The sequence below is a fragment of the Tympanuchus pallidicinctus genome, unplaced genomic scaffold (assembly GCF_026119805.1).
Source record: "Tympanuchus pallidicinctus isolate F22 unplaced genomic scaffold, pur_lepc_1.0 scaffold5, whole genome shotgun sequence".
Lineage (NCBI taxonomy): Eukaryota > Metazoa > Chordata > Aves > Galliformes > Phasianidae > Tympanuchus > Tympanuchus pallidicinctus.
In genome coordinates, this window is record NW_026294769.1 from 5,648,419 (window position 1) to 5,666,915 (window position 18,497).

An 18,497-nucleotide genomic window follows, 5' to 3' on the forward strand; every position below is an offset into this window, starting at 1 on the left:
TAATACTAAATAAAGTCATGTTGTTTAAACAATTTGCACATTAAAGCTACTTCATTTCTAGTAGAGTTTCCCAGTGTGCAGAGCTACCAGTAAGAAGTTTCACCATGTGTTTTTCTGAACAGTGCTCTCTGCATGACAGAATCTTCATATGAAATGACTGATGTTCACTGCTTTTACCTCCTTTTCCCCTTCCCTTCCTCTGTTCATAAATAGTGACGGTCAGAGCACACCTGACTGGTTGGCTGATGACTCTAAAGAAGACATTTGTGCTGGCACCCAGCTCAGTGCTGCGGATTATCGTCCTCATCACTAGTCTCATTGTTCTGCCTTACTTGGGGTAAGTTTCTCTGCTCTTCCCAGAGATGATGGAATTGATTTATCTTCTGTCCTGTTTCCTGAGTTTGCTTAATCCAGAATGTTTTCGCCAAACACTAACTGTAATATAAGCTCTAAATGGTTGCAATATCTAGGGAAAAAAAAAAAAAAGAAAAAAAAAATTTACAGATTTACAAGTGTGACTTTGCTGTAGGCAGTCAAGATACTGATGACCATTTTGAAAAAAATGCACAAATGCCAGAGAGGCAAAAACATGTCCTATGTGGAATTTATTTCCATCATGTTAAATGCATTGTTAAGAAAGATATTGGAATATTCTGTTTATAAAGTTAAAGAATCTATTCTACTTCACATGTCTTTAGATTCTGCATTCAGATTTTCTTAGTTGGGAATTGGGTTCAGAATGTGTTTTTTTACTAAATACTGAAGTAAGTTAAAAAACAAAAAAGTTCTTTAAAATACCAGTTATTCTCTTTGCTAGTGCCTTTCTTTGAAGGAAATAGTTCTAAAAACTGATTGGTTCTACACGCCAGTGGAAATGTAATTATGCATTATGCACTGTCACACAACCATGACTGATTTGTTGTCTGCTACCCACAGAGTTCATGGAGCCACCTTGGGAGTAGGATCCCTTCTAGCAGGGTTTGTGGGAGAATCCACTATGGTTGCAATAGCGGCCTGTTACGTCTATCGAAAACAGGTAAGAAGTAGGCTCTGCAGGATCTGGTGAAAGCAGATCTTAATTCAGACTTGGGCCTTGATCTCTGTTGTGGTTAGTCTGTTATGTTTTTCCTGACCACCAGAGTAAGACCTATAGACTTTGAGGTGGCTATTGTTGGCCTGAGGTTTCACAACGTACATCTATCTGGTTTTGACTTACCTTTTGATTGTTTGTTGTTACAGTAGTAGCTTAAAGAGTGCTTCTAGCCAGGGACATGGTACTTCTTTTTTTTGCAGGCAGTAATAGTAATTGCTGCGCCGAGCTAATTTATTCCCTTACCAGAATTGGCATGTAACTGACACCATCATCTCCACAGCCACTGTGACAGTGGCAGAGCCAACTAGTAGCTGTATGGATCAACTTGTTTTCACCTAAAGTGTTCAGTACTTGAGATCTGCAAATCAAGACTTGTGTAGACACCTCTGAAATACTGAAATTCTGATATGCCTAAACTCAGCTGAATCAGTAATACCTATGGGAGTATTTTTGTCAGCATTACAAGTGTTTTCAGTAAAGACCAGTCAGCCTGCTGAGAAATGGATAATAAGGAACAGATGCTTCAATTTGTTTTTAGTGGGGCTGAATACTTCTTAGCTTTACTAATCCAGGACATCCTGGATGAATCATAGGACTCTTGAATGCTCTCCCGCTCCTGCTGTCCAAAAACACTCAAATATTACTAGGCTTTGGTGGGGTGGGGGCTCACAGTCAGTCAGCAACACCAAGAAAAGCCAGAATGCTTACATCTTAAAAATTATTGAAGTTTGACATTTGAGAAATTCAGATTTCTCCCTAGAGCAACCTATCTTCATAAATATGTTATTTGCTTTTTTTTTTTTTTTTTTAAATAATAAAATGTCCATGATGTAAAAGATTCCAGATGCTTTCTTCCCTCCGATCACAGTGACGCTCGTCTTGGATGTCTGTTAGCATAAGAAATGCATTATTGCATTTATGTTAGAAAGGTGAAAGCTGAGTCCCAAAAGTTTATGAAAATCTTCTATATTACGACAACTTGCTAGAGGCAAGCCGTGAATATGACACAAATATTGCAGCTCTTTTTTACATACCCTAACAAATGTATTATTTCTACCTTGCTTCTCCCAGTACCCAAAGTTTGTAGGGCTGAGTTCACAAACAACATATTTGCATATTTATGAGTGGTTGTTTCAATCCAGAAAAAGAAGCGGAATGAGAATGAAACATCTGCAGAAGGTGAAGACTCTGCCATGACCGACATACCCCACACGGAGGAAATGACAGACATCGTAGAAATGAGAGAAGAGAATGAATAAGAAATGGGATGCAATTGTTCTCTACAGGGACGATTGGAGTGACACTTCAGCATCTTGTCGTCTCTCATACTTTTTTGTTTGTTTGTTTTTATTTTTGTAATAAAGAGGCCTTGATTTAAAAGGTTTCAAATAAATTCTCTAGCATACTGAGTATGCTCACACTGATGAGGGACCTAAAAAGAGGTCTTTGCTTTTTCTTTTTCAATTGAATTTGTTTTCTCACTCCATGCAAACATAAAAGATACAATTGCATCACTGTAGAGTCTTCCTTACTTATGCATCCATCTTCTCTGGACAATCTGCATTTGTCAACCAAAGCCCTGCTGTGTGCGTGTGCCCGTGTGCACACACACGAGTGCCACTGGCTCAGTGCTACTGCCATAATCCTACTCCCTCCCCTCTTTCCTTTTCCTTCCTTTTCTTTATGAGAAATGTTAAGGAAAAGAAGTTTGGAATACAGAGCTTTATTTTACTTGCTTGAAAATGACTTTGCTACATAAACTAATATACTATGGTGAACTATATCTTTTTGTTTGGCCTCATCACTAGAGCTTGTACTGCACAGGGTACGATACAGGGAGGAACGTGTAAGTCTCCATATGGGGAAAAACAGGTTCCTCTCTCCTGTTAAAAGTGTGTGGATGTGTATATACACACACAGAGACATACATGTATATATATTTATATATATATGCATACGATAAATAAAATACACACAGGACAAGAACTCTGTTTAGTTTTCATTCCATCTGAAAGACAGAAATCTTTTGAAAAATGTAAGCATTTAATTCAGAATCTATTTGAATAGCTAAGCATCACCTCATATAGTTTTCTTTAGGAAAAATAAAAAACATGCACTTTCCTCTTGTGAAGAGGGTGATAGCAGCTGATATAATTTGACTGTATTTGAATAAAAAAAATAAAAATTGACAAGCTTTACCAAAGTTCTTGTCCACTGATTTAACTTTGATTTGCTCTACTTTTATTTCTGGTGTCTATATATTGAAAGAAAAAATATAGGTAATTTGTGCAGGATACCATGCTGTGTCACATTACTACACATAGCTCCATGAAATTCTTAATTTGGTGATGTACACATGCTCACACACAGATGTATATATATATAAGTATATATATATATACATATATGTATGTTTTGCTATGATATATTTACCTATGCAGTAGATCAGAATCAGTATGGTGAAGCTCAAGTACTGGTAATCCTCCAAGTCCTCATTTAGGGACCATGATCACTTGTTAGCTCCTAACAGTGTCATGGAAGTGGAAAGCTGCTCAAACCAGCAAGTTGCACTTTGCAAACAAGACAGGCACTGTGCAGTTTAATTGAGCCTTAAACAGTAGAGCGTGGGGTTGGATGGTCGGTCCTTGTCAAGTGGAAATGAAGCCTATGTAAAAGGTTACTGAACCAGAGATGGTTTTGGGTGCCACTGATGATGGCTGCGGGAGCAGCTTCTATTGCTGTGCTGTTCTGTGTTCGGCTGCGGGGCAGCGTTCCTGTGTCCAGTTTGTAGTAACTTGGGTTCTTTCATTTGTAGCTGTGCCAGATTCTGATTCTGGATACAGTTATCCTACATGGTATATCTGCAAACCAGTTAATTTAAACTTTGTTTAGTAAAAATATATTTTTGTAAGTTGTGGAAATGATTATTTAATTGTGGACAACATCAGTTTCTAGATTATTTGCCAGGTAGTCCCAGCACTCAGAAAGTTGACCAGAATTAGCCATTACTTCAAAATGTTATATCAATATATGTGTGTATATACATACACATGTGTATAAATATATATATTGTATATTATGTACTTTTATTTTAAGCGACAATGCATTTTTTATTTTTCCAAGTTCAGCTAAAAATGGCTCTAAAACATTACCGAGTTGACTAGTAACCAGGTGTAGCTAGAATGAAAGGCATTGTATCAATGAATTTTATTTTAGACATTTGTACAAATTTGTTATATGTACAGATGCAGTAAGAGAAGACTTAGAAGTGATTTTGTTCAACGACAGACTTGAAAAATCAGTTTGTGGTTGCTTAGTGGTGGCAGTAAAGGATAAGATTAAACCTAGTAGCCACGCGTTTTCAGTGCCACCACAAGGTTGTTCTCATTGTTTACTATAGGAGATTTTTTAAAAAGACAAAGAGAAATGTCCTCAGACAAATGAACTTTGCGCAGTATGGAGACTGTACACATATGCATTCATGAATACTCTCAAACAGTCATATGTATGTAACATGCATATAGACTGTTACGGATCACAGCGGCCAGTTAAAGACTTCTCTGTTCCTGTAGTTTTGATTCCTCCTGTGCATTTGTATCCAAATCCACAACACGCAGTTTTTCAGGAACTGTGAGGATAAAACACTAAATTATTTGTGTGTAGTATTTCTTTTGATACTTGAATGAAATTCAAATAACGTATTTTTGAGGAATTTTGAGCATGGCAGATGTAGGGTTCAAGGTAATCACTGCACCAAAAAGTAAGAATTTGAAAACAGATTAGTTGAAGCACTGAGTCTTTTGTTTTAGATAGAAAACTGAACAATCATCAAAGAGTAAGTTATTGGTCATATAGAGTGAAACTAATGGTATTGTAAAAGTCAATTCTTCTGTGGGAAGTTATATTCCTTTATTTCAAAAAAAAAAAAGAAAAAAGCAATGGAGTGGCTGGAGGCAAGTACTCACAAGGTTTTGTAAGGACTCATGCATAACACTGATACCCATTTCCTGTGCGTTGTGTATTTTTTACACTGCTGGGTTTACCTAATCTGCTGATGTATCTGCAACACGTATCTCCATATGGGAGCTTGGTGTCTCAGCAGATGCTCTCTCATATTAGCATGCTCAACCTGATGGCAGGTCCACAAGGAGCTCCACGTGCCACAGCAGCACCCAGAACTCCATCTGGTGACATCTTCAAGGGCTTCAGTGACAATCTGAGCCCCATTTGATGGTGTGTCCAACTGGGCTGCCTTTGGACCAAGGGCGTGTGCCGCCACGTCCAGCTCGACCGAATCCCTCTGAATGGGTGCAGTCATTACCCACCCAAGTGTCTCTGCTGAGCAGGCCCTCGTGAACGTGTTGGCTTCTTCCCGCACAAAGGGATCTTGAATTTTGATGAATGCTGTCTCCTTTGTGGTGTTGCTCATGACATCTCTATCTGTGCGATACATTTTGAAGTAATAGAAATCTGTTGTCTCTTTTGAGAGGGAGAGACAGAGCACCATCATCTCACTGAGTTCATGGAAGATTCAGCCTTCCGATACTTTCTTGAGAATAACTGAATGATATCAATGAAGTTGCAATAAAAAGAGGAAAAAAGTTGATCTGCCTCCTATATCTTACGTTTTAGACCATGAAGGAACATACCACACAGCAGGAAGTCGAAGGGACACTGGTAGATTCTGAATTAATGTTCCTAGGCTTTTAATACGTTTAAGGTTGTGTTAATTGTCTGAGTTTTCCTTTCACAGACCCAACAGGAGTTGGAAAACACCTATTTTTTATCTCCCCCACATGCTTACCAGGCCATGGCCCTGGTGAGGCAGGCTCTGTGTGTCCCATCCCTCTTACACAGTCACGCGGTCGAGAGTGAGAGTTATGCTGGGCAAGAGGATGGGTGAGTAACAGAGAAGTCTTTTGTTTCCTACTCATTTTGCTGCTAAATATTTCCTTTGAATGGGAGAGATTTATATCTGGCTCTCGGTCGGGTTGTACCGAACTGCTGCAGACAGATAGACAGTGGCTGGAGATGGAGGGCGAGCTGCTGAATGCAGTGTATTCAGGGCAGGCCACAGCACACAGACGAGCCTTTTGAGGGAGAGAGTTCTTTTTTTGTGGGCTGGCGCCTCGTGCTTAAAGGGAAGGGTGAAAGGACGCCTCGGATGCTTGGGGAGGCCACGAGGCGTAGGCAGCGCGGGATGGCATGCGAGCAGGAGGGCAGCGACACGCTATGGCCTCTCACTGCAGTGTGGGCATGGTGTGATCAGTGGGACAGTGGCTGGGGATACCTGAGTGCTGGTCCTGTAGCCATTGGTGTGTCTGAAAGCCATGCATAAATAGATGAATATATATATATGTAAGGGTATGTATATACGAGTGTGTATGTAACAATTTTATGCATACATTTTTACTGCTGGCTGTACGTAGTTTGCTGGAGCAAAGTATAAATAAGATCTTAAAGAGGGAATAGGTTGTGTGAAGAATTGCAGTTTAAAGCTACATAAACAAATAATTAGAACGACCTTTCGTCAGATGTGATACCAGTAAGAAAAAGCGGGATTTAGATCTGGAAAGCTGGAGAGAAGTGGGGAACATGGAAAAGCTTATGGATGTGGCATAGCCAGCCTAAAGACAGCATCATGGGGTGGAAGTCAGTTAACAGAGAGCAGAAATGGCTCTGCCATTCTCCTGTTAACTGCGCTGGAGTGGAACTGAAGGGTGAGAAGTGATGTGTAAATGAGACACAGCTTTGAGTATTTGGGTTTCTGAGGAGTCATCAGAGAGACGAGCATGAAAACATCTCAGAAAGGTATTCAAGCAGAAATGAACCAATATGTGGGCTCTGTGGTGTGCAAAGAGGAGACTTTACATCGCCTGCTGATTCTAACTGGCAGTAACTGGGCAAATGACACGAGCTTTAGTTGAACAAAGTTAAACAGAGTAACAAAGGGTGAATTACAGAGCTTTGATATCAAACTGGCATTTCCCAAGTACCAAGTTCGCCATATGCATGTGCAGACCGCCATGTTTGCAGGCCACGGCGAGGGCCCACTGAAGGGCTGCATGTTCCCCAGGCAGCACCAGCACCATGGGCACTTCTTGGCTTCTCAGCAGCGTGCAGCATGCCTTGTTGTTGACTGCTGATGCACAGCATGAAGTGAGGCACCTACATTAGATCAGCCGTGAGCTCAGGTGCAGTGAGCAGCAGAGCAGGGGGATGAAGTGGAGTGCTTAGGGAGCCGTGGCTCACGAGTGATTTCGGGGCAGCTTGTGTGGATTTGCTTTGGAAAGCAGTGCACAGTCATTGCCAGATTCCTCCTTGGCATTGTATGATTACTAGATATTGTCACTCCTCATCAGACATTTCTTTATTTTCTTCTGAAGTCTCTTGCTAGGTTTATTTCGTCTGCTGGCATTTTGAGAAAGAAAATGTAGTCTTCATGCTGAATGTCAAGTAATGTAGTCTTTAAAAAGTAGCTTAAAACAAAACTTTTTTTGATGAACTGCTTTTTGCTTTTCATTTGCTAAGCTGAAAAGGAGTCAAGAAATAGAAGGAACTGGGGGATGTTCTTTATTTAAAATCAAGAATTCAAAGAATTGATTCAAATTCACTACTTCACTCAAGCCATTTTTTTTGACCTTCTGGTGATTTCTGAGCATCAGGCCCAACTCTTCCAGGGCCCTGCAGCCCTGCAGCAGTGCACTGTTTGAAGCACTGGGAAGCACAGGACTTTGTGTAGATGAAAACTAAAATATAGCCTGAAGAGTTGGAGAGGCTGATTGATAGCAAGAATCTGTTAAGTTTAAAATTCAGTTGGACTTGTGCAACCTCATTGATGTCTAAACTGGCCCTGCTTTGGGATTACATAGATAAATACCTGCCATCTCCATCTGACCTAAATTGTTCTCTGCAACCTAGGATAGTTAGGATAGTCCTGTCATCTTAAGACTGTTTGGGCTTTTTTTAGGGTTTCAGGGCTGAGAGATGGTGCCTGCTAGGGCTCAACAATGCAGATATTTAAGCCAAAATCTGAGCTTCACAGATTCTTTTGCAGATGACAAAACTTTCATATTTCAGGGCCAGCTGTAAGCACCCTCCCACCCTGTGGGAGCCCTACAATGAGGGCAAAGCAAAAATCAGCTATTGTATATGCAGACAAAATATGTGAGAACTGCACTGCACTTTTACAGTTAACTCTCTAAGTACAAAAGCCTGCAACCAGCAAGAAACTCCCTCTTTTCATGTGCATCATTCATCACTATAAAAAAAGCTATCCTTTCTGATAACTGTAATCAACATAATGCAAAATAATACTTAATTTATGTAATAAAACAGCTTGGCCTGTCTACAAATGAGAGCATATAAATACCCTCTTAGGAAAGGATGTATTTTAAAATTGAAGTGACAGCTATATCCTTAATTCCACCAAAACACAAACAAAAAAATTGGAAAAAAAAAGCATCAGCTTTGAATGAATATCCTGCCTGGATGGAAAGCAGAGTGTGAGTACACATGCAGAAAGCAGCAGAGCCTGAACTAGCATGCTCAGCTTTGTAGTTTGCTCTAAGACAGTACGAATGCAACTCTGGCTTTGCGTCCTGTTACAGTGAACACAATGTCCTTCCTAAGCTGTAATGAAACAATTAGGAGGCTACAGGCCATAAGGTTACTTACATCAACTGATTTTATCTACAAACCTTGCAAATGCTACAATGTTGCAAAAGCAAAACCTGTAAAAAAAATGAAGGTTCGTATGCATTTTTATAGAGGATGTCAACAAGCTTTTTAAAATTAATCACTCTTTCAATAATGCAGTTCAAAGTGCACTTTGCTTACCTTGTTTTTAATAAAAATCTACCCATAAAACACCATACATTATTACAAAGCAAATGCACAAGATGCAGAATTCAACCTCTGTTTTTGTCAATGGGACAGAAGCTCCCACCACCACCATAAAGGCAGTTGAGCTCGGGTGGTGTCACTCATTCAGAACACTGGCCCCCACTACTACTGCAACTTTAGATCTGCTTTTGTTGCTTCTGCCTCCATTTTCTTGAAGCCAAGCACCCAGGGCACTGTTTGGTTGGGTATTCTAGTGTGGCCATGGGTCCCCAGGGCTTGCCTGCCAAGTGGGAGGTGACTCGAAACACAGAGTCTCTTTAGGACAAAACCTGATCGTTTGTCATTCCACCAATATGAGCAAGCTGGGGGCAGCAATCTTCCCTAGAGCTGGCTCTTCTGAGAGAGGGAAAATAGACTTTGCCTTTTATTGATGGACTTGTGGCTGGGACTGCAGTCACCGTCAGGTCCTCTGATGCTGCATATGGTGTTTCTTTATGCTGTGACACTGGCAGAGAATCTTAATACCACAGGCTGCAGAAATCCCAACTGGGGACCAGGAGTCTGTTCTGCTTGGTGGCATAGATGAAATGTGTTTAATGGTGCAACTCCCTCATTCATCATCTTTAACGAGAGGTTCACTCACCTATGAAGGTTTCCAGGCAGCACTGCTGACATCAGATAAACCTGAACTTTGCAATGCTAGAAATACAAAAAACACCAAACTTTGTCACACTTTTTGCAGTAGAGAAAGAAGGAAGCTTCACGCGTCCCACTCTCTCCATCTTGACATAGTTGAGCAACGGCCAGCCACAAGGTAGTTCTAGAATGAACTCTAAGGCTGAGCACAACCCAAAGGAAAAAGCAGCAGATGAGAACTGTTTTGTCTCCGCAGCAGGGATCATCATGGAGGAGGGCTAAATTGCATAGAAATGCTCTCCAGAAATTATTGGTTTTAGAGCAGAGGTTCAGGATGGCTTTGACCACACTGTACATCATCTGTAAAGTAGTAACAACAAGGATAGCAGGTTCTCCAATCTCCAAAAGGTGTTCTAAGGGTAGAATTCACTGATGCTGGTGAAAAATGCTTGGATACTGCAGGGAACAGCACCACAGAAATGCCTATAAATACTGAACTCATATTTGCATGTTCTAATTGTGCCTTTGGGTTCTCTAAAATTGACTTGTTTTTAGTTTAGTGGAAATACTTTTAAAAAATGAGAGTGGGGAATAGTGTCTTGAAGCAGCATCCTAAGAAAGGGCAGCACAGCATCTGAAGGCTTTCCTGGGAGGGAGCAGGAGGATGTTTGAGGGCCTCTGTCCAGAGAGCATTCTGCAGGACAAGGACTTGTTCTGTTCTCAGTAGGCTTGTAAGTAATAGCTGGGCACCTTTAGGGAATGCTGTGTTTGCACTGGTGTTAAGGTTACCTTTCCATAAGGAAAAAGCTGATTTTTTGTTCATTTCTGTTATTTTAGAACAAATGGTTATTTCACCTCAGAGGTATCACTTTGCTATTCATTTGTTTCAGAGTATCTTTCACTATCGGATTCAGATTCTTTCAGTGTCTTTCAGGATAAAGCTATCTTTATGCAAAGCAGTATGCCTAATAGCAATCCTTGACTATTTAAACAAGTCAATTTTCCAAGGACTGTAGGTGTCAAGTCAGAGCCCTATTTGGAACTACAGTACAGGGATCCTAGATTTTAAAAGAAATGTTACCTCATGCATCATTTTCTGCCATACTTTTGTAGAATTCCAATTGATTTCTCTCGAAAGAAGTGTCGTTTTCTTGAAGTTGTACACCTAAAGCTACCCGTTAGTTTTTTAATGAATGTTTTGCTTTGCTTTGAACATGTGGGTTTTCTGTAACCTCTAAAGAAACCAATGAAGGTAAAACTTTGTACATTTTTTCAATGACTGCTGAGGTCGAAAGTATAAAAGTACGTGTTGCATTAAAAATTGAGTGTTGTTTATGTATTTAACAGAGATGTATGTTTTTGCATTGTTAAAAAGAATGATCTATGCTTTCTTTTAGGAGGGGGGGAGATCTGTGCTCCAATATTGTCCAACAGCTTTCATATTCTAATTACTTTAAGTAAAGTTCTAACAAGTTTGCATATGATTCTGATTGCTTCCGTGTTATTAATTCCTGCAAGCTGACATGGTTTAAAGCACTCTTCTCATGTGGAATAATCGGAATATGCCTCCTGGTGAGAAATTAATCCAACACTGAAATTGTTTTTGAATTATGAGCACGATGCTGCCAACTGTAAGATCTTGACTTGTGTTGTGGTTTAACCTGGCAGCAGCTCAGCACCACACAGCCATTTGCTCACTGCCCCTCCCAGAGGATTTGGGGAAGAGAGTCAGGGGAAAAAACAACCATGTAGAACTCGTGGGTTGAGCTGAGAACGATTTACTAAAACTGAAAACGAAGGGAAAAAAAATAATAATAGTAATGATAATTATATATATGTATATATAAATACATACACAAAACAAGGTATGCACAACGCAATTGCTCACTACCTGACGATCAGTGCCCAGCCAGACCCCACACAGCAGCTGCTCCCCTGGCCAACTCCCAGCCATTTTTCAAGCTTTTTTACATCACACCATTTGGTGTGGGACATCTCTCTCACCAGTTTGTGTCAGCTGTCCCGGTTCTGTCCCCTTACAGCTCCTCGTGCTCCCCCAGCCCCTCTCACTGGCAGCATGAGGAGCTGAAAACCAAAATGTCCTTGGCTCTGTACAGCACTGCTCAGCAACAGCTAAATCATCAGTGTGTTATCAACATTGTTTTTCTCCTAATGCCAAAACATAACATCATACCAGACACTATAGAGAAAATAAAGTCTCTCCCAGCTGAAACTAGGACAACTTGAAGCTAATGAAATCCAAAGGTATCCATAAAATGATGCAGGACAGGCACTTTTTATTTCCGTGAAGCCTTCATAAGTTGCTAGCTATGCTCAGAGTACTTCTTCCACACTAACCCTAAAATTTTCATTATTCCTCTTAAAAAAGATACTTATTACTTAAAGTAGAGCATTCTTCTCATCATGAATAAACTCAAAAGTCATGAGAAGATCCTTCATCCACCCATCTGGCAAGGCCCCAAAGGCACTCTCAGAAAGCTGTGAAAACATTCCTTCACCAAAAATGTTTAGTGTTTGAACAATATTTTGGTCCCTTGGGCACTCCAGAGCAACCAAATCTGCACCACCCACTGCAGCAAGGAGGCCAAAGGTCTGAGTAGCCCTCCTGATGTGACAGCAGCTGCTGTATTTAAGGCTTAACAAAGGTCTGTGGGGTGTTGCTCACACCTGTGGCTAGCTTCATGGACTCTGCTGTCTCTGTTGTCCTCTTATTGAGGCCAGATCAGATGTCGCTTTCTATTTTCAGCTTTAGGCTGGGCAGCAGCTCTTCTTACGGTTTGTTCTGTTCTATGGAGTCATTGGGGGCAGCCACCATGATTTGCCCAGAGAGCCCTCAGAGACTCCTGCATTGGCTGGGGACGCTGTGGCTGCCCCTTCCTTCTCTTCAGCCACTGACAGCTGTCCCTGTCCCTGAAGCAGGATCTGCTCATTCCTGGTCACCTCATAGCTGGTTCCTGCCCAAGGCCAAGAATGCAGAACATGGCCATAAATATAATTAGGCGCTTTAAATCAGCAAGAGATAACTCCCTGAGGCACTCATTAGCTGTTGGCACCCAGCACAGCCTCCCCATGGCCGCTTGCAGAGGGCACGGCCTGACCTTGCCCAGCTATCCCTGTGGAGATCACTGGCCTGGCAGGAGGCTGTGCTAGAAAAAATCTGCGCCATTAAACAGGTGGGCTGGGATAGGGCACGGAAAAAGAGGTTGCTTTTGCACTCTGTGCAGCAGTAGGACACAGGTGTTGGAGCCGTTTCTATTGGCCTCTTTTCTACTACGAGTGAACTCGTGGGTTTGGGGTTTCTGGTTTAACCTGGGTTGATGTTCCTTCCCCTCAACAGGGAGAAGAAAGGTAGCGCATTCTCAGTTTCCTCAGGCAGGGACTCAGCAGCCCCAGGCATATGGCCACAGCCACAAGCCCTGAGGAGCCCTGCTGCATTCTCTGCTCAGCGCAGGGCTGGTAGGCAGCACCCACTGCTGGAGGGTTGGAGCCCAGCTGCAAAACAAGTCCTGGGATCGCTGCTGCATGGTGGGTTTCAGCAGAAAGTGAAGAAACAGGCAGTCACATGCAGCAAGTCTGACTTTTTTTCAGACAATATAAGCTTTATTTCTCTCTCCCTAAGCAAGAAGTCAGGCTGTAAGCATGTGAGAAGTAAAAAATAGAATAGAGGGCAAATAACACTATTGATTCACCTTTGCTTGCAGTCTTGGAAGTCTCCTCTCCTATCAGCAGAGCCTCCTCACTGCCTGCAGAGAGGTTGTTCCTCATTGCATTCTGACTGCTCCTTCACTGGTAACAAGAACAACTTGCCATTCCCTCAGTGAACTGAATCCGGGTTTAATCCAGGTTATTTCCTCAGAAGGCACAAAGAGACCTCAGACAAGGGTCCTCAAGCACGGGTCCAGAATTGCAGGCAGGCACAATACCAACACAGAACATTCTCCACCTGCTTGCTGTATCCTTTTACAACCAAAGCAGACGACACTATGCCACACCCAATTACCACCATCATTCACACATCATCCATGCAGTGTTTCTTTGGAGAGCCTGATGTTTCTGTGGCAAGGCACTGATGACAAGATAGTCCCTTCCACACAAGAGAGCTGCCTTCACAACAGCACTCTTAGCTCTTATATCATGGTTCCGCACAAGAAATCTTGCACCATTCTTCCCTTTGAACTTCCCATGAGCACAGACCTCTGTTGCTATTTTCCATCTTCCTGCAAAGGCAGACAGGTTGGCTGGGATAAAGCATGTATGGGATGGGATGGTGGTGACTGAGGGATTTAGGAATACCTGGACACTTCATTTGGCTGCCTGACCATCTGACTGATTTAAGAAGTTGTCAAAGCTTTCCTTTAAAGAGTCCTAAGCATTGCTCAAAGTTCACCAGCCCTTTCTTTCTAAAATAATGTTTCCCATTACCTACTACTTTTTGGAAAAGCACTGGGTGTTTTGGTTAGTTTAAAAAGGTGTTGTTGTTTTGTTTTTTTTGGTTGTTGTTGTTTTGTTGTGGTTTTTTTGTTTGTTTGTTTGTTTTTGTGGTGGTGGTAATTTTTTTTTTATTATTTATTTCAGCATGATTTGATGAGACAAAAGCCTTAGTGAGGGTGAGGGGAGTGAATCAAGCAAACATAATGGAAGCACCTGACAGATTAAAAGCACCAAGCCAGCACCTCCTGTGGCATTATATGAGGGTATGCAGGAGGCCGAGTGTTGCTGCTCCACTTGGGTGTTCTCTGGGCTGGGGAGAAGACCAGAATCTGAGACAAAAAGCAAGAAACAATCTGACTACAGCCTGCCATTGTGCAAGTGCTACCCGATGCAGGGGAAATTAACTGTCAGATGCCTGAAGTGTTTTCTTGCCCTTGTTGTTTTAATGATTCCCTTTCCCCTTTCTTTCCAGCACTATTACCTAAGCAAATCAACAACAGTCCCGGAGGAGAGCCCTTCCTTATTAGTTCTGCCCCCCTCTCCTCTCCAACAGTATAAATACAGAAGACAGGCTCAGGTGGGAGAACAGAAGCTGCAGTTAAGTCCTGCCTACTGACTTGCTGAAAGGACCACGCTCTTCCAAGATGCAAGTCTTCCCTTGTTGTTCATTACACCCGGACACAGAAAACTAACTTTGCCAGCTGGAGGCAGGAAAGGTTACAAAGTGGACACGCTACTGAAGTGTCACAGAGTGGGCTGTCACCCAAGTGGATACTCTCAGCTCTGCACAACTGCTCCAGAACCAAACACCCAGATCTGCTGCAGAAAAGCAAAACCCAGAATGTTGTGCAATACTTAAAAAAAAAAAAAAGTAAGTCTTAAGTCATTCTTAAGTCTCAAGAAGTGTTTTACAGTTAACACATTCCTTTTAGCTAGAAGTATGTATATATATATATATTTAATTTCTGTAATTTAGGAACAATGTAGGCAGTCATAAATCATTTTCATTTTTCTTTTTCTTAGCACACTCCAATCTTTATAAAATATCTATGGCTGAAGTCAGATGGCACGTGGAGAATGACAGTAGATTACAGAGAACTAAATAAGATCACACTGTCCATTCATGTAGTGTATCCAATATTGCTTCCCTGATGGACACATTGAGTAGGGAGATACAAACCTACCACCGTGTCCTAGACGTGGTAAATGTGTTGTTCAGTATTCCCATTCATGAAGAATTGCAGGGTCAGTTTGCATTTACAAGAGGAGGCAGGCAGTGGACCTTTCAGTTTCCAGGCGTACATACATTCACCAACATATTGTCATAGCTTAGTGGCATGTGACCTAGCAGACCAGAATAATCTTAATAACATCAAACTGTACCATTATATTGATAATTTCATGTTGACATCTGACTCACTGGGGGCATTAGGAAAGGCAGTAGACTCACTAACTCATTTACAAGAGAAAGGGTGGACTATAAACCCAAAAAAGGTGCAAGGACCAGGCTTTCCTGTGAAATCCCTGGGTAGTTTGGTTGGGAAAGACCAAAGTACTACACAGTGCAATAATAGACAAGGTTCAGGAGTTCCCGTTCCCTACGATGCACACCAAGGCAGCAGCAAGAATTTTGGGGTATACTGGGATACTGACATTCCTTTGTACCTCACTTAGTGCAGCTGCTAGGGCCTTTGTATTGACTCACAAAGAAAGGCCAAATGGGCCTCCCTGCTTAGAATCCAAATAGTGGGATTGAAGTGGTGTGGCCTACTTGCACCTTGGGGGACATTATTGGAGGTTGGGGATCAATAGGCCCCCTGGTAATAGGTACATGGCCTGCAGACACCATGGTCAACACTCCGGTTTTCATTGCTGAGGGGACCTTAATCATGTCCCTGTGGCAAATTAGGACTTCAGATATCAAACCAAAGGGTCTGGTGCAGATGGCCAGGACCATTTTCGTATTCAGCAATAAGGTCAGCAAAAATAAAATATGGACTGCGCAGCCCTTAATGTGGGTAGAAATTATTAGATTTACACTTTCTAAAAGTGATTTGATCTGTTGTTGAACAATCTGAGAGTCCAACCTCACTATTTCTCCACCTACATCATTCTTGAACCTTGTTTAGCTTCATCTTTGTGTTAGGAAAGTAAACTACCCCCAAAACAATTACTGAATGGTTTGAGATGGAAGGAACTTTAAAGCCCACTATAGTGGAAAAATGCTAAGTCATGGCCTGAACTGGTGGTTGAGCATCTGGTGGGAAGGTGGGGAGCTCAGCTGCATTCAATGTACCTGAGTGAACGGGTGGAGCCAGAATCCACTCCTACCCAGACCTCATTTAGGGGTTGGTAGTAGAGGCAGGGGTATCTTGCTAGAGATCTCTGTGTACCTGAGGTCTTTTGAAGGTAAGCAGCATTATTTTTTTTTTTATTTTTTTTTTTTTTTTTTTTTTTTTTTTTTCCCTCCTCCTTTGTTTTTGCATCCACAACTGTCTGTGTTTGGGCTTGTCCTCATTTGCTGCAGGCAAAGACTTCGCCCTCCTGCTACTATCACTCTAGTTTTCATCACTATGCAGCATTTCACCCACCCAGCTTCAACTCCCTGCAGGGCTGCTACCCGCTGGATCAGGCTGCCTAGGGCTTCATCCAACACGCCTTGAACTGTCTTAAATTTGTGGCAAATAACTGTCTTCATTTTGAGACATTGAGACACTGGCTAAATATAGGTCTGCAAGTGGAGAAAAAAATGCAGCTCTGTTTTCTATCTTGATACAGGAATTTGAAAATAAGTAACAAGATTACTGAATTTTTGTGTGTGTGTGTGTGTGTGTGTAATTGTAATTCCCTCTTCACGGTTGAGTTTTTGTTGTTTTTGTTTTGGTTGTTGGTGGGTTTCTTGGTTTTTGGTTGTTGTTTGTTTTTTTGCATCCCATCATCTTGAAGAGAAGTCAGGTAAGGGCACCTCATCAGCTCCGATTCAGAAATGGACACAATCCTCCAAGAAGCTGTGCTAACCAGCCCCTGCTCCACTTTTAGTTTGCTGGAATTAAGTAAGTTTCCTATTCATTTCTCAGATTCTGATTCTCCTCAACAAATGTGTAAATGAAAACAACCTTTGCGTCTGTCTGATTTAAAGCATATTAGTTGATGCCACAGTACAATGATTCATCTAGTGGAAAGCTTCCAGAATGTGCTCACCATGGGTTTCCACCATTACCAAAAAAGGGAGCATTCTTAAAGAACACTTGGCCATCTTAAAACATTTTCAGTCCTTTCCTGCCAACTAAAATACTGGTGGAACCAAGGCCAGTCATGGCCTTATGACAACAGGATGCACAACTGACCCGAGTATTAGGGATGAGAGCTATGCACCTGATACGCAATGCAAGAGCTCCCTCTCCCCACCTCCCTTAACAACTACATGGGAATGTTTTACTGTATCACCATCCCAGTTCAAAATGAGTTACATCTTCTCTCCCAAATGTGTGGTAGGGCCGTTGCTGTCCCGCAGAAACAAACTTGGCCTGGATTTTGTCTGTGTTGACTCAACGATCTGCATGTGTTATGCTCCTGAACTGAACACACCTGCATTTCCCCAGGCAGCCCAGCTCTGGGTGAGCTCCCACAGGCACTGTGGGGCTGGTTTCAGCACCAGCTTCTCAGAGCTGCACCAAGCCCCAATACTCCACCCTGCTCGCTGCTCCACTTCTCTAAGCTCTATCCACAGCCAACCAACCATTACCACATGTAACAATGCAAAGCCCAGCAAGTCCCAAGATCATCTGGGCCACTGTTTTCCTTCGTATGAAGAAATTCTGCTGTATGCGTTCACCGGGGTGGATGGAAGATAGGTATTAATTAACTCTTTAAACCTAGCCCTTAAAAAGCCTTCAGTATTACACAGCTCCAAATATATGGAAATTTTCCCCACTCTTGTTTGGAGAAATCATCTGTAGGTCATACTTCCACTGAGGTGAAGGCTTTCTTCGGTTGTGTTTAGGTATGCCAGCACTGCCCCCTTTAGTTTTTCTGTTTAAACAACTTTGAATATTCCTAAGCAGAAACACAGTGCCACCTACATGCTCCCCCCAAGAGCAGAGGAGTCCCACCATAAATTTACTGTCATCTACTTGTGCTGTGTTCTCCACAGCAGTTACTGGCAAAGCTTAATGTTACAGAAACAGTAATGTTAACAGACATGGAGTTTGCGTGCACTTGGTTATCTCTTATCAGCTACTACAACTGAAGTTGATTTTGTGCAGGTTTTGAATTTGTGACTTGCTAACAAATGAGATTTGTACTCCTTTACTGCCAATGCCTTTTGTCATAATCTTTTCCAGAGGTCAGAAGGGGAAGAACTCTTAACTTTCAGTGTAATGGATGCCTGGCTTCTAAATTAGACACTCAGGTCTAGAGCAATAGAAAACTTTTAAGTACCTCTCTCGCACCTTTAAACACAAGGTAGACA

At 41.9% G+C, this 18,497-nt stretch overlaps 1 protein-coding gene across 2 annotated transcripts in view; it reads left to right on the plus strand.

Annotated features, from left to right (window-relative positions):
• The window catches only part of ANKH (ANKH inorganic pyrophosphate transport regulator), a 118,919-nt gene extending 107,861 nt beyond the window's left edge, over window positions 1-11,058 (plus strand). For both annotated transcript variants that reach the window (XM_052704054.1, XM_052704053.1), the window contains exons 10-12: window positions 214-337; window positions 937-1,036; window positions 2,236-11,058. In XM_052704054.1, the coding sequence (XP_052560014.1) occupies window positions 214-337; window positions 937-1,036; window positions 2,236-2,352 (341 nt within the window). In that variant the 3' untranslated portion in view covers window positions 2,353-11,058. The remainder of the gene's footprint in view (window positions 1-213; window positions 338-936; window positions 1,037-2,235) is intronic.
• Window positions 11,059-18,497: the final 7,439 nt, after the last annotated feature.